Source organism: Colobus angolensis, unplaced genomic scaffold (genome assembly GCF_000951035.1).
Source record: "Colobus angolensis palliatus isolate OR3802 unplaced genomic scaffold, Cang.pa_1.0 Scaffold49, whole genome shotgun sequence".
NCBI classification, from domain to species: domain Eukaryota; kingdom Metazoa; phylum Chordata; class Mammalia; order Primates; family Cercopithecidae; genus Colobus; species Colobus angolensis.
Genome location: NW_012118376.1, coordinates 8,437,173 through 8,451,937, shown reverse-complemented (window position 1 = coordinate 8,451,937; position 14,765 = coordinate 8,437,173). Strand labels below are relative to the sequence as shown.

The window sequence follows — 14,765 nt, the reverse complement described above, 5'->3', positions numbered from 1 at the left end:
AAAATAAATAAATAAAAGAAAAACATTATTTTATTTTATTTTTGTTGTTTTTTAGAGACAGGGTCTAGCTCTGTTACTCAGGATGAAGTGCCTCGCAGGATCATGGCCCACTGCAGCCTCAAACTCTTGGACTCAAGTGATTCTCCCACCTCACCCTCCAAGTGGCTAGGACTACAGGCACATGCCACTTATGCATGGCTATTTTTATTTTTCAGAGACATGGGCTCACTATGTTGCCTAGCCTAGTTTCAAGTTCCTGGCCTCAATAAAACATTCTTTTAAAAAATCAGAGATGGCAAAGATTATGTTCCCTGTAATCTCAATAGTGGGATAGAGAGACACTGGACACTAACAGATGCTAGGTGACTTTGCTTGTGCCTTCTGTGCACTTACACTTCACCTTTTGCATTTTTCTACTTAGCTGTTCTGGGAACATTATACATTTCCAAAGAGCTTCTTGTGACAAAAGTTACAAGAAATAAGAAACATGTATGACTTTTTTTTTTTTTTTGACAGGGTTTTGCTCTGTCACCCAGGCTGGAGTGCAGTGGTGCCATGTCGTCTTACTGCAGCCTCTGCCTCTCAGGTTCAGCGATTCTCCTGCCTTAGCCTCCCAGGTAGCTGGGATTACAGGCATGTGCCACTATGCCCGGCTAATGTTTGTATTGTTAGTAGAAACGGGGTTCCACCATGTTGGCCAAGCCGGTCTTGAACTCCTGATCTCAGGTGATCTACCTGCCTCGGCCTCCCAAAATGCTAGGATTACAGGTGTGAGCCACTGCACCCAGCCGAAACACGTATGACCTTTAAAGAAAGCAAGGAAATCATATCCTGTTGTGTCTTTTCTGTCTTCAGGTGGTGATTGTACTTTGCATTATTGAAGAACTATTTAGAGAAAAATAAAGCGTGGCAATTAAAATATCAAACACTCTCTTCTGGTACCCTGATACATATGAAAAGTCAGTTTTTACTGGCCTTTTTTTCTGTTGACCATGGGAGGCAAGCACAGTGTAAATCATACCTTTGCAGTTTAGCTGATGCTCTCCTCCATTTGCACAAAGCCTGGCCATGTTCACGGCTCAGTCCACTCTCAATGCTTCTGCAAGGCTCAGCTGCAACCCTTTCCCAATTGCATTCTGTTCCTTTAATGTCTGTCCTACACACTCCAGCAAGAAATCATGTGGCCATTTGTATTATTTTCTTATAAGTACCTTGAATTCTGAAACTAAGTTTACCTCCAGGTGTAGACGCACCCTTTCTCTACCCCATTCTCCCCCTTTACTCTGTCCCGCTAAGCAACCGATGGAGTAGAAGTAGTAAGTGCTCAATAAATATGTGAAAGAAAAACCTTAAGTTCAAGGCATTTTGTATAGAGTGTTTTAATTTTTATGATGTCCACAATCTTCACTACATAGTGCCCAGAGTGGGAGGCTGTGGTGGGCGGATCACTTGAATCCAGGAGTTCAAGACCCAGCATGGCCAACATGGTGAAACCCCTACAAAAATAAAAAATTAGCCAGGCTTGGTGGCACAAACCTGTAGTCCTGGCTACTCGAGAGGCTGAGGTGGGAGGTCGAGGATTCAGCGAGCTGTGATTGTGCTACTGCATGGCAGCCTGGGCGACAGAGTGAGGTCCTGTCTCAAAAAAGTGAAATAAAAGTAAAAAGTAAAGAAAAATAACTACATAGCAAAAATAATCAGAAGAATTTTAAGGTCTCCAGCGAAAGGACAACAGGCTTGTTGTGCTGTACGCAAGCACGTGTTAGGTGCGATTCACCCATGTTGTTGGTGTGTCACTGGTAAAGGGTTGTGACTGCCAAGTTGTCCAGGTTCTTGGCGTTTTGAACAAAGAATTGGACAAAACACCCAGCAAACCAAAGAAAGAACGAGGCAACGAAAGAACGAAAGCAGGGATTTACTGAAAACGAAAGTACACTCCAATGTGGGAGTGGAAGCAGCAGAGCTCAAGGGCCCAGATACAGGATCTTCTTGGGTCCAAGAAGATTGGACCTACTAGAAGACCTACCTACTAGAAGTTTCCTATTGGCCATTTTATGCTCACCTCAAACCTGATTGGTTGCAAAAAGCAAGCAATCAGAGACTAGGGTGAAGTTACAAAGTTATACTTCTATGCAAACGAAGACTGGACCCCTCAGTCAGTCTGATTGGTTGTGGACAGCAACCATTCAGAGGCTGGAGTTAAGTTACAAAGTTGCAAAGGAAGACTCTACCAGTAGTAAGTCTGATTTGTCCGGGACAGCCAGTTTCCTGTCTGCCCTGCGGAAAAGGTGTGGGGTTTGCAAAGGGAGTAGCCTTTGGTGCTTTTGTTACTTAGGCATGGCAAGTTAGGGTTTTCCTTTGAGTTTAGCTCTAGGAAGTCAGCGTGAGACAGACTTAGGTTCCCTTCCTCCAGACCCTATTCTTCAGCCTCAGGTACAGTCACTATTGTGATATTATCTATCCCTGTTTCAACACAACCCCAATCCAAGCCCAACCTCAGCTCTTTCAGCCCCGCACCGCTTCGGGGGACCCAGTTGGCCACGTGAGGGTCGCTCCGCCCCGGAGACCCGCTCTCTTGCGCTGGGGACTAGACGCGACCTCGCGGGGCTGAAGCTTTGTCCCTTATTGGCTGGGTCAGGGGGCGTGGCACGGCCTGACCAATCGCGGGCGGCGAGCTTAGGCACGTGTGGGGGCAGGCCTGAGAATCAGAGAGGCCTTCTCTGGGGCTGCCAGTACGCAAATCCAGCCGCAGTCTCAGCCAGGCAAGCGGCAGTGGAAAGTGCCGGCTCCCGGCCAGCAAGGGCCGCTTTCTCGCTCTCTCGGTGCCCGCCGCCATGTGGGCCGCCCTGAGGTTAATCCTGCGGCCGTGTACTCGCGCTTATCCCGCCGGGCTGCGCGCCTATCACGGGGACTCGGTGGCCTCGCTGGGCACGCAGCCGGACGTGGGCTCTGCCCTCTACCAGGTAGGCTGAGCGCCCCGGTGGCCTGGCCGCCGGTGCCAGGCTAGGAAGCAAGTGGAGGAGGGGCAGGCTTCAATAACTGCTGCTCTCTTGTCCGGAGCCACAGTCGATTCTGTGACGCGCCTGAAGTTTAAAGAAGAAAAGCCTAACAGATAAAAGAAAGTTTAGTTCACTTTTAGAGCTGGCCCTGTACTTTGTGTCTTTGAAATCAGTGGTTCGTAAAGCCTGGTTTAGAATTGTCACCTGGGGAGCTCGTTGAATAGCTGCCTGAGCCCCACGCCCACTCTGGACCTTGTGGGTCTCAGGTGGAGTCGCGGTGTTTACGTTGTTAGTGAAGTCCTTAAGGGACTTTGGGCAGCCAGCTTTGGGAACCACTGGCCTAGAGCAGCCCAACCAGTGGCGCTGTGCTTACATACAGCCCTGAATTACACATAGCCCTGAATTAAAAAATTACAACTTTTAAATTTGGGTTTAAAAGTTGGTTATAATGGACAGGCCCGGTGGTTCACACCTGTAATCCCAGCACTTTGGGAGGCCGTGGCGGGTGGATTACCTGAGGTCAGGAGTTCGAGACCAGCCTAGCCAACGTGGTGAAACCCAGTCTTTACTAAAAATACAAAAACTAGCAGGGCGTGGTGGCGCGTGCCTGTAATCCCAGCTACTTGGGAGGCTGAGGCAGGAGAATTGCCTGAACTCGGGAGGCGGAGGTTGCAGTGAGCTGAGATTATGCCATTGCACTCCAGCCTGGGCAACAAGAGCGAAACTCTGTCTCAAAAAAAAAAAAGTTGGTTATGTTAATAGAAAATATTCCACAGTATCTTTGAGTGACTTTTCTTGGAATTAGGAGGCATCCAATATAAGGCCAAAAAACTCAAAACTTGTGAAATATCAGAGCTGGAAAATTTCATTCTGTTCCCACGATTTCTAAGCCTATACAGATAACCTCTAAATAGTGCAAACAACACACAATTATTTGTCAGGACAGAATGTTTAATTCAGAATTATTAAGTGGTTATTGTGGTCCAGGCACTATTTTAGATATTTGGTATAGATGTGTAGGAATGGAACTAATAATTTTGTAGGGAATATGGACAAGAAAGCAGGTAACTGTGGTACAGCGTGAGAAGGGTTGTCTAAAGCTTGAGAAGGTGGTTACAGAAAGCTACAGGTAGGAAGTAAGAGGTGAGATGAATCTTGGGTAAGAGCTGGCCAAGTTCAGGGTGCAGGATGGAAGGCAAGACTGTACAAACCAAGAGAGTTACGAGAACATAGGTACTGAGTTATGAAAGTGTATATCTGGTGTGAGGACTTGAATTCCATGTCTAGGGCATGGAATTCATGGAACAGTGTCTGGTGATGGGATTGATTGATTATGGGGCCAGATAGTGGAGGATCTTGCATGCAAAAGCCACATTTAGATTCTGTTTTGCAGGTTGTCCATTAAAATATTTAAGTAGATAAGTGGCATGATCCTATGGATATGGTAGAATCATCAGTGTGGTGGCAATGTGGAGGATGGATTGATGTAGGGAAAGAACTAGACCTAGGTGACAGTGGAGAGTTGAGTCTTGAGATGGAGTCAAAGTTAGAATTGTATGTAGGAGGGGGGCATAGATACCTGAGGAGCAAAGACTGTAGAGTTAATAACTGAGTGGAAGGGGAAAATGGATGACTTGGGAGTTTTCCAACTGAGCAGAGTATTTAGGTAGGTGGAACTGCCATTAATACAAAGAAGACTTTGGTGATGGGTTTTGTATGACTCACGTTTTGCTAGGTTGTGCTTTGTAACAAACAATCAAAAAATCTCAGTAGCTCACGACAGCAAATATTAGTCTCTCACTTGTTTTTGTTTTGTTTCTTAATCTTTCACTGGTGTTGGTGGCCTTTGGTTAGTTAGCAGCTGCTGTGACTGTTCCACTGCAGGGTAGGTTCAGGTCTGCTCCACGTGTCTTCCCATTCCTGGACTGGGGCTGAAGAGCAGCCCTGAATTAAACGTGCCCTTCTCATGGCCGAAGGCACAGAAACAACAGGCTGAACACAAATTGGATTTAAAGTTCTTGCTGGCATGTGATGAAATTCATATGTGCTCATATTAGACAAAGCAAGTCCCTGAGGGTGGGGGAGAATGGGATGAATGATCCAGTTTAGCTGTGTTTCCTGATTACAAATAACAGCAACTATAATAAGTAATAATAATGGCAGAAATGTTACAGTGTTCCCATCATTTTTCTAAAAGCTTTATATGGTTTTACTCATCTATTTATCATAATGATCCTGTGTAGTAGGTACAATTGTTATTTCTGTTTTATAGATGGGAAAACTGTGGTATATAGCGTCCAAGTTATTTGTCTGAGATAACACAGAGCCTGAATTTGAAGCCAGGTGGTCTGGTTCATAACTCTTGAGTCCAGGGTCTTAACTGTTGCTCTATAATGCTTCTCACTCACCCAGCTCTACCTAAGTGGGTTCTATGGTTGAAAAGATGGGGTGGGGACTTGTCAGTGGCTCGGCTCCAATTCATTATGACTGTCAGGCACTAACTTCTGTGGTTGCTCAGCTTCACAAGAAAATCACTAGGTTGTAGAAACTGTTGTTTTGTAGGTGATTAAACACACACACACACACACACAAACTTGGGGCCCTGAGAGATCAAGATTTGCCAAATGTTAGTATCATTAAGTAGGGAAACTAAAAGTTGAACTTAGTTTTGCCACTAAACTACACTGCCTCTTGTAGTGAGCCTCATCCTAAGGAGGCTAGGTTGGTTGACAAAGGATTGCCTGCCTGGGAGGTGAACTGTAGCCAGTACTGGCTCTTCTGTGATTTAAGTCTGATGGGCTGAGTCTGGCACAGATGTTGCCCAGTCTGTAGAGGCAAATGTCAGCTTCAGTGGGTGACTGCTATTCCTCTTTGACCCACTGGTTGTATAAGAGTACGTTGTTTAATTTCCATATATTTGTGAATTTTCCAGTCATCCTTCTGCCATTGATTTCTAGTTTCATTCCATTGCAATTGAAAGGATACTTTGGGCCAGGCGCGGTGGCTCAAGCCTGCAATCCTAACGCTTTGGAAGGCTGAGGCTGGTGGATCGCTTGAGGTCAGGAGTTCTAGACCAGCCTGGCCAACATGGTGAAACCCTGTCTCCACTAAAAAATAAAAAAAATTAGCTGAGTGTGGTGGCGCACACCTGTAATCCCAGCTACTTGGGAGGGTGAGTCAGGAGAGTCGCTTGAACCCGGGAGGCGGAGGTTGCAGTGAGCCGAGACTGTGCTACTGTACTCCAGCCTGGATGACAGAGCCAGATTCCGTCTCAAAACAAAACAAAACAACAAACAAACAAAAAAAACCAACAAAAAAAAGGATACTTTGTGTGATTTCAATCTTTTAAAATTTATTAAAATTTGTTTTGTGGCATGACATGTAGTTTTTCTTGGAGAATGTTCCCTGTGCACTTGAGAAAAGTTACTTTTTTCTGCTGTAGTAGGGTGACAATTTCTGTATATATGTGTTAGCTCCAACTGGTTCTTTCCCTAATACCGTGCTACTTCTTTGTTTTTTATTTTCTGGATTTTGCAGAGCAAGAGAATGTAGCAGAAATCATGACCCCCAGAGCTCTTGGAGCTGTAGAAAATAGGAAATAATGGAGATATACTGTAGACTGAATATTCATCTAAGTTTGAACAGTTAGGAAGTTGCTTAGTGTTCTGTCAAATAGAAGGAACTAAATAACTAGAGATACTAATACATGGGGAGCAAAATGTATTAGTGGGCCAAAGTCTGAATTTCAAAGGTAATTAGCTAGTGAAGTATTGTTCGAAAGTAATATGCTAACCAAAGAAAATTTAAAAATACAGAAAGGTTAAAAGTTAGTCCCTCTACCTCTTTTCTACTTCTCACTGTCAATATTTCCTTATGTAGTACCTAGAAAATTTCTGAATACATACCAGCATAGAGTTTTGTTCTTTTTTTTTTTTTTTTGAGATGGAGTTTCGCTCGTTGCCCAGGCTGGAGTGCGATGGCATGATCTTGGCTCACCGCAACCTCCGCCTCCCAGGTTCAAGTGATTCTCCTGACTCAGCCTCCCGAGTAGCTGGGATTACAGGCATGTGCCACCACGCCCAGCTAATTTTGTATTTTTAGTAGAGATGGGTTTTCTCCATGTTGGTCAGGCTGGTCTCGAACTCCGGACCTTAGGTGATCTGCCTGCCTCGGCCTTCTAAAGTGTTGAGCTTACAGGTGTGAGCCACCACGGCTGGCCGAGTTTGTTCTTTTTTAGTAATTTATTTATTTATTTGAAACAGTCTTACTCTGTCACCCAGGCTGGAGTACAATGGCACGATCCTAGTTCACTGTAGTTTCAAACGCCTGAGCTCAAGAGATCCTTCCACCTCAGTTGGCCAAGTCGCTGGGACACACCACCATGCCTAGATAATTTTTAAATTTTTATTATTTTTATTTTTATTCTTTTTGTAGAGATGGAAGTCTCCCTGTGTCACTCAGGCTGGTCTTGAACTCCTGGGCTTAAGTGATGCTCCTGCCTCTGCCTCCCAAAGCTCTGGGATTACATGTGTGAGCCACCACATCCAGCCTATTCTTTTTAAAACACAAAATAGGATCCCTGGCCAGGTGCGGTGGCTCACACCTGTAATCCCAGCACTTTGGGAGGCCAAGGTGGGCGAATCACTTGAGGTCAGGAGTTCAAGATCAGCCTGGCCAACATAGTGACACTCAGTCTCTATTAAAAATATAATAATTAGCTGGGTGTGGTGGCACACACCTGTAGTCCCAGCTACTTAGGAGGCTCAGGCAGGAGAATTGCTTGATCTCAGGAGGTGGAGGTTGCAGTGAGCCAAGATTGCACCATTGCACTCCAGCCTGGGCAACAGAGTGAGACTCTGCCCCCAAAAATAAAAACACAAAATTAAAAATAAAAATAGGAGCCTTTGTTTCCCTCTGGGATTTGTTTTTACAACTTTACTTTGTCAGTAAGCAAGCATTGGTTGGAATCTCAGATAGTGACTGACTGGACAGGAAAAATAAGATGGTATTCTAACCTTCAAAAAGTTTATATTCCTTAAAATAGGAAAACAAATAGAGATCAATTTAAGTTCAGAAGGTGTTTAAGGAAGAAAGATGTTAAACTGAGTAGGAGTGGCCAGAAGTAGAGTTGAAGATGAGATAAAACATGAATTAGGCTTACAGAGGGGTAATATTTGGAGAGATGGACAAGTGGGGTGGTGAAGAAGAGCTTGAACAAGACAGGCAGGGGTGAATCTTTTCCATAAGATCCAGTGGCCCAGTGTGGCTGCCACGGATAGGGGTGGCCCAGTGTGGCGGCCACACAGACTTGGCATAGAACACTGTGTTTTTTTTTTTTTTTTTTACCTTTATTTTGGTCAAAAGGAATTGCTTTCTAATATTTCTCTCTCCCCTCTCCTCTATTTCTGTTTTAGGAGAACTACGAGCAGATGAAAGCACTAGTAAATCAGCTCCATGAACGAGTGGAGCATATAAAACTAGGTAAACACAGCATTTATTCCTCAGTTTGTGCCTTTACTTAAGATGTCCTAAAATAGTTATTGGTTTTGGGAAAAACGACTGGAATTAAACTTTTGACTTTTTTTTTTTGAGATGGAGTCTTGCTCCGTTGCCCAGGCTGGAGTGCAGTGGTGCCATCTCAGCTTTCTGCAACCTCCGCATCCTAGGTTCAAGCAATTCTTCTGCCTCGGCCTCCCAAGTAGTTGGGATTACAGGTGCCTGCCACCATGCCCGTCTAATTTTTGTATTTTTAAAATAGAGACAAGGTTTCACCATGTTGGCCAGGCTGGTCTGGAACTCCTGATGTCAAGTAATCCATCTGCCTTGGCCTCCCAAAGTGCTGCAGTTATAGACGTGAGCCACCACTCCTGGCTGAGCTTTTGACTCTTAAGACTCTGCATTTGTTGGTATGCAGGCATTTAATTTTATTTTTTGTATTACTTGGCCAGTTTCTCTTCATAGAATACTACCACTTTGGGGGGGGAATTAAAGATTTAAATTCATAAATTTAATGAATAAATAATTAATTTTAAAATTTTATTATTATTATTTTTTTAAGAGATGAGTTCTTGCTCTATTGCCAGGCTGGCCTCAAACCCCTGGCTCAAGCGATCCTCCCGTCTTGGCCTCCCAAAGTGCTGGGATTACAGGTGTGAGCCACCACACCTGGCCAGTGATTTCTTAGTAGGTGTTTAATATTTCTTCCCTAAGTGCTGAATCTCAGATGGAAAGAATTCTTCATATTTGATTGACTGTTTCAGATAACTTTTATCAACAAGTATATAATACTTAATATATAATACCTTTAAAGTAAAATTGTACATTTAGAGTGGAGTAGTTTAAATACTAGATCTCAGGAGTATGAAAATAGTGAAGAAGACTGGATTTGGAAAGTATGGTCTAGAATTGCTTATTTACTTGTTTATTTAGAGACAAGGTCTCCTCAGTCTGTTGCTCTGGCTGGACTCGAAGTCGGGAGCTCAAGTGATCTTCTTGCCTCAGCCTCTCAAGTAGCTGAGACTATACATGTGCCCCATACGCAGCTGTGGAATTCATACTTTTGAAGCCATTTTAGATTAAGGTGTTGTCTCCAGAAAAAGAATTCAAGCTCTTGCTGAAATGAAAACGTGTTTTGTTAGGGGCGATAACTCAATCGTTATGTCCATTTTGAGAATTTGATTTGGTGAACCCACTATGCCCCTTAGACATTAAGGTGGTGGGTTTTGGGGCCAGGCATGGTGGCTCACACCTGTAATCCCAGCACTTTGGGAGGCCGAGGCAGGCGGATAACATGAGGTCAGGAGTTCGAGACCAGCCTGACCAACATGGTGAAACCCTGTCTCTACTAGAAATACAAAATTAGCCAGTGTGGTGGCACGTGCTTGTAATCCCAGCTACTCAGGAGGCTGAGGCAGGAGAATTGTTTGAACCTGGGAGGCGGAGGTTGCAGTGAGCCAAGATGGTGCCATTGCACTCCAGCCTGGGTGACGGAGCAAAACTCTGTCTCAAAAAAAAAAAAAAAAAGATGGTGGGTTTGACTCAATGGAAGGGTGAGGAGTCCTGTGGCATTGGGTGCCTTCTGGGGATAGTGAGTGCTGAGGAACCTTGGTGAAGGCTGGTGGCCACAGGAGGGTAGAGGACTGAGCCAGACTCCCTGGGGAAGGAGGTAGGGAGAAGGGGGAAAGGACAAACTTGGCCTTCACAGTTTTGCCAAGAATTAAATGTCAGGGTAGCTTAATTATGTGCTCTGTGAGCCTGCATCAGGAATAACCCTCTTTCTGGTTCTTCCTAATAAAACCTGAATTCACCAGCTGCTCCAAATTGTAAGGCACCACTCTAGGCAGAATTGCTAAAGAATGATGTTGTCTTAAGCCTTTTTTTTTTTTTTTTCTTTACTGAGATGGAGTCTTGTTCTGTCGCTAAGGCTGGAGTGTAATGGTGTGATCTCGGCTTGCTACAACCTTGGCCTCCTGGGTTCAACTGATTCTCTTGCCTCAGCCTCCCGAGTAGCTGGGACTACAGGCATGCACCACCACAACCTGGCTAATTTTTCGTAGTTTTAGTAGGATGGGGTTTCACCATGTTGTCCAGGCTGGTCTCAAACTCCTGACCTCAAGTGATCTGCCTACCTCAGCCTCCCAAAGTGCTGGGATTACAGGCATGACCCATCGCGCCCAGTGTTAAGTCTTTTTTTTTTTTTCAGTGTGTCTTATCATACCTCTCTGTCACCCCTGCCCTCCTCTTCTCCCCTCTCCGGCTCGCCCCTTAGTGGGCACTTTCGCTGATTCTCCAAAGACCTTCACCCAGATCTGGATTTCCTTGCAGTGCCTTAGGTCATTTTTCCTTTAATATGTATTTTGTTTTTCTTTCCAACTTTTATTTTAGGTTTGGGGATACATTTGCAGGTTTGTTACATGAGTAAATTGCACGTTGTGGGAGTTTTGTGTACAAATAATTTTGTCTACCAGTTAAACAGGATTATTGACATATAATTGACATACAGTAAACTGTTATTTAAAGTGTGCAATTTGATGAGTTTTGACATGTGTATACACCCATGAAACCATCTGGGCAATCAAAATAATGAATATATAATTCCCTAAAGCTTCCTTGGCCCTGTGTAACCTCTTCGTCCCTCCCTCCCCCTCCCCTCAACACACCTCAGCAGGGACTCAGCCAGTAGTTGGAGAAAAGAGAAAAGCAATTTGGCTTAACTCACACTATCTTATACAGAAGTCTGTCTTTCCCTCCCAGAAGTATTTTCATTTTAAAAGATTAGACATGTGATACAATTTTCTTGGCAACCTAAAGGCAGATTTAATCTTAAAAATATGCTATGTATCTCTTCAGGGAAGAAAAAATTCCTTTCGGGTATAGCAGAGTCCAGGTTTGAAAAATAAGGTCATAGCCGGGTGTGGTGGCCCATACTTATAATCCTAACACTTTGGGAGGCTGAGGCAGAAAGGCTGCTTGAGTCTGATCTTGAGGTTACAGTGAGCTGTGACCACGCCACTGCACTCCAGCCTCGATGACCAAGCAAGACCCTGTGTCAAAACAAAGAAAGGCTGTGTGCAGTGGCTCATGCCTGTAATCCCAGCACTTTGGGAGGTCAAGGCAGGAGAATTGCATGAAACCAGGTGTTTGAAACCAGCCTGGGCAACATAGTGAGACCTCATCACAAAAATTTAGCTGGGACTACCTGTAGTCCTAGCTGCTGGGAAGCCTGAGGTGAGAGGATCACTTGAGTTTAGGAGTTCAAAGCTGTGGTGAGTCATGATGGCACCACAGCACTCCAGCCTGGATGACAGAGTAAATTTTGTCTCAAAAAAAAAAAAAAAAGAAATCCTACGTGGAAGATGTTTGAAATTATTTTCCTGCCTAAATAAACAAAGAAATAACTTTCTGAAATAGCTGAACATTTCATTAGACAAAGACTATATTAAGATGAAATTCTTGGGCACCAATAAAAATAAACTAATTTTTCATTATTAAAGGTACAATTTGATACTTCTGTTCTTGCTCCATTACCTTGGTTTGCCGAGAATGGGTTATAGATATTCCCAAGAATACCCCAGTGGGCTCTTCAGTTATAATTTTCTTTGTCTGTCATGATGTGAGCAATGTTGAAAAGCACTGAAGACAATCTCTGAGTCAAGTAAGGGGACTTTTAAATTGCTAAAGTGTTCAACTCGCCCAGTTGCAAGCCTAAAAATTTACAGATCACTAATGTCTTCTTTAGGTAAATTTACTGCACTTATCATGGAAGTAATCTCTAAAATTATATTTTTACCTGGTACAAATGAAGATAGGAATTTTCCAGATCTATCATAGCATGTATGTAATAAATGTGGCGGAGATGAGGCAATATTTGTAATATGTGAGCTGCGGAGAAAATACTCTGTAATTTAAATAACTACTAGTGAATTCAGAACATAGACTCTAGTATATACTCTACAGTCAGGGATAGATTGATTTTTTTTTAATACCAGTTTTTATAATTACTTCAGAAAATTGGCAACTTGTGAGTTGAGTGAATGATTAGCCTTTTCTCAGAGGATATGTTGAACTTTTAAAAAGTGCTATATTTTGGATTAAGTATTACGTTTAAGCATTAAGTTGAGACCTTTTTATCATGTCAATCTAATCTAATCTAATCATGTTTTTATCATAGGTGGTGGTGAGAAAGCCCGAGCACTTCACATATCAAGAGGAAAACTATTGCCCAGAGAAAGAATTGACAGTCTCATAGACCCAGGGTGTGTATATAGCCAAGTACTGACTCAGAGTGTTCTCTGTTCTATGGTACTTTATTAGACAGTCTTGTAAATCAGTTATTTTGAATTCTAGTTCTTATTGTAAGATTCAGGAACATGTGTTTATTGAGAGCCTACTATGTGTCAAGCACTATGTGTTGATGTGTTTATTGAGAGCCTACTCTGTGTCAGGTACTAGTGACACATCAGTGACCAAAACAGATGCAGATCTTTGCCCTACTGGAGTTTGCATCATAGCAAAGGGAGACAGAAAACAACAGTAAAGATTGTAACTTCTGTAGTGTGTTAGTAAGTGATAAATATTGTGAGAAAAAGAAAAGGTAGCCCAGAGTAAAGGAGAGGAAGATAAGGGGCAAGTTGCAGTTTTAAGGGGTGGTGCCAAGGTAGGCCTCATTGAGAAGGTGATGTCTGAGCAAAGATTTGAAAGAGGAGAGAGAGAGAGAGCTTTGTAACTCTCAGGGGAAAGAGTGTTTTAGGCAGAGGGAACGGCCAGTGCAAAGGCCCTGAGGTAGGAGTGTGCCAGATAATGCTGGTATGCTCAAGGGGCAGCCAGAAGGCTGGGGTGGTTGTGGTGGAGGGAGGGAGGGGAGAGGAGTAGGAGATGGGTCAGATCTTGTATGGCCTTGTGGGTTATTGTAAAGGTTTTGGTTTTCACCATGGGAGAAATGGGGAGCTATTGTAGGGTTTTGAACAGGAGATGATTATGATCTGACAGCTTAAAAGAGTGATTCTGGCTGCTGTGTTGTGAGCAGACGGAGCAGCAAGGGTGGAAGCCCTGTGACCAGTTAGAGGGCAATTGCAGGGATTTGAGGGAGACGTGATAGGGACTCGGCCTAGGGTGGTGGTAGTGGTGGTGGTAGGAGTGCAGGGTTCTGGATGTATTGTGAAGACACAGCCAACCCAACAGGATTTCCTGAAGGATTGGATATGGGGTACAAGGGGGAGAGAGGGGTAAGTGAAAACTCCCAAAGTGTTTTTTCTCCTGACATGTACACACACATCCAACCTGGAGACAACACTGTTAACACCTAGTATATTATCCTTCCAGGCCATCTGTATGCATATATATACCAGACACCTACATTTTTAAAAAACAAAAATGAAATCATGCTAAATGTGCTGTTTTGTAGCCAACTCTCTTTTTTCCCTCCTAATGTATCTTGACCATGTAAGTAAGTGAGAGGCAGACTAGTGGTTAAGAGCCTGGCCCCTGGAGCAAGATTACTTGTGAAGCTCCTGGCTCTGCCACTTACTTACTGTGTAACCTTAGACAAGTGACTTCATCTCTGTGTGTTTCAGTTTCCTCATCAGTAAACCAGGGTCACAATAGGATCCATCTCAGAAGGTGGTTCTAAGGAGGACATGAGTGAGTGTTTTTTTGTTTTTTTGTTTTTTTTTGAGACGGAGGCTCACTCTGTCGCCAGGCTGGAGTGCAGTGTCACGATCTTAGTTCACTGCAACCTCCACCTCCCGGGTTCAAGCAATTCTCCTGCCTCAGCCTCCCAAGTAGCTGGATTACAGGTGCGCACCACCATGCCCAGCTAATTTCTGTATTTTTAGTAGGGACGGGTTTTCACTATGTTGACCAGGATGGTCTCAATCTCTTGACCTCATGATCTGCCTGCCTCGGCCTCCCAAAGTGCCGGGATTACAGGCATGAGCCACCACGCCATGCTGTAAGTGAGTGTTTCTAAAGCCCTTAGAAGAGAGCCTGGCACTTGGAAAGGATTTTTATTTTTATTATTTAATTAATTAATTAATTAATTTTTTGAGATGGAGTCTTGCTCTGTTGCCCAGGCTGGAGTACAGTGGTGCCATCTCGGCTCACTGAAACCTCTGCCTTCTGCCTTCTGGATTCTGGTGATTCTCCTACCTCAGCCTCCCGAGTAGCTGGGATTATAGGCAGGTGCCAACATGCCTGGCTAATTTATTTTATTTTATTTTTATTTTTATTTTATTTTTATTTTTAGTAGAGACGGGGTTTCACCATGTT

At 43.8% G+C, this 14,765-nt stretch overlaps 1 protein-coding gene across 1 annotated transcript in view; it reads left to right on the top strand.

Moving 5' to 3' along the window:
* The first annotated feature begins 2,684 nt into the window (after positions 1–2,684).
* The window catches only part of MCCC2 (methylcrotonoyl-CoA carboxylase 2 (beta)), a 71,339-nt gene continuing 59,258 nt past the window's right edge, over positions 2,685–14,765 (top strand). The window contains exons 1-3 of the mRNA XM_011959297.1: positions 2,685–2,963; positions 8,414–8,480; positions 12,670–12,754. Of these exons, the coding sequence (XP_011814687.1) occupies positions 2,835–2,963; positions 8,414–8,480; positions 12,670–12,754 (281 nt within the window). The 5' untranslated portion in view covers positions 2,685–2,834. The remainder of the gene's footprint in view (positions 2,964–8,413; positions 8,481–12,669; positions 12,755–14,765) is intronic.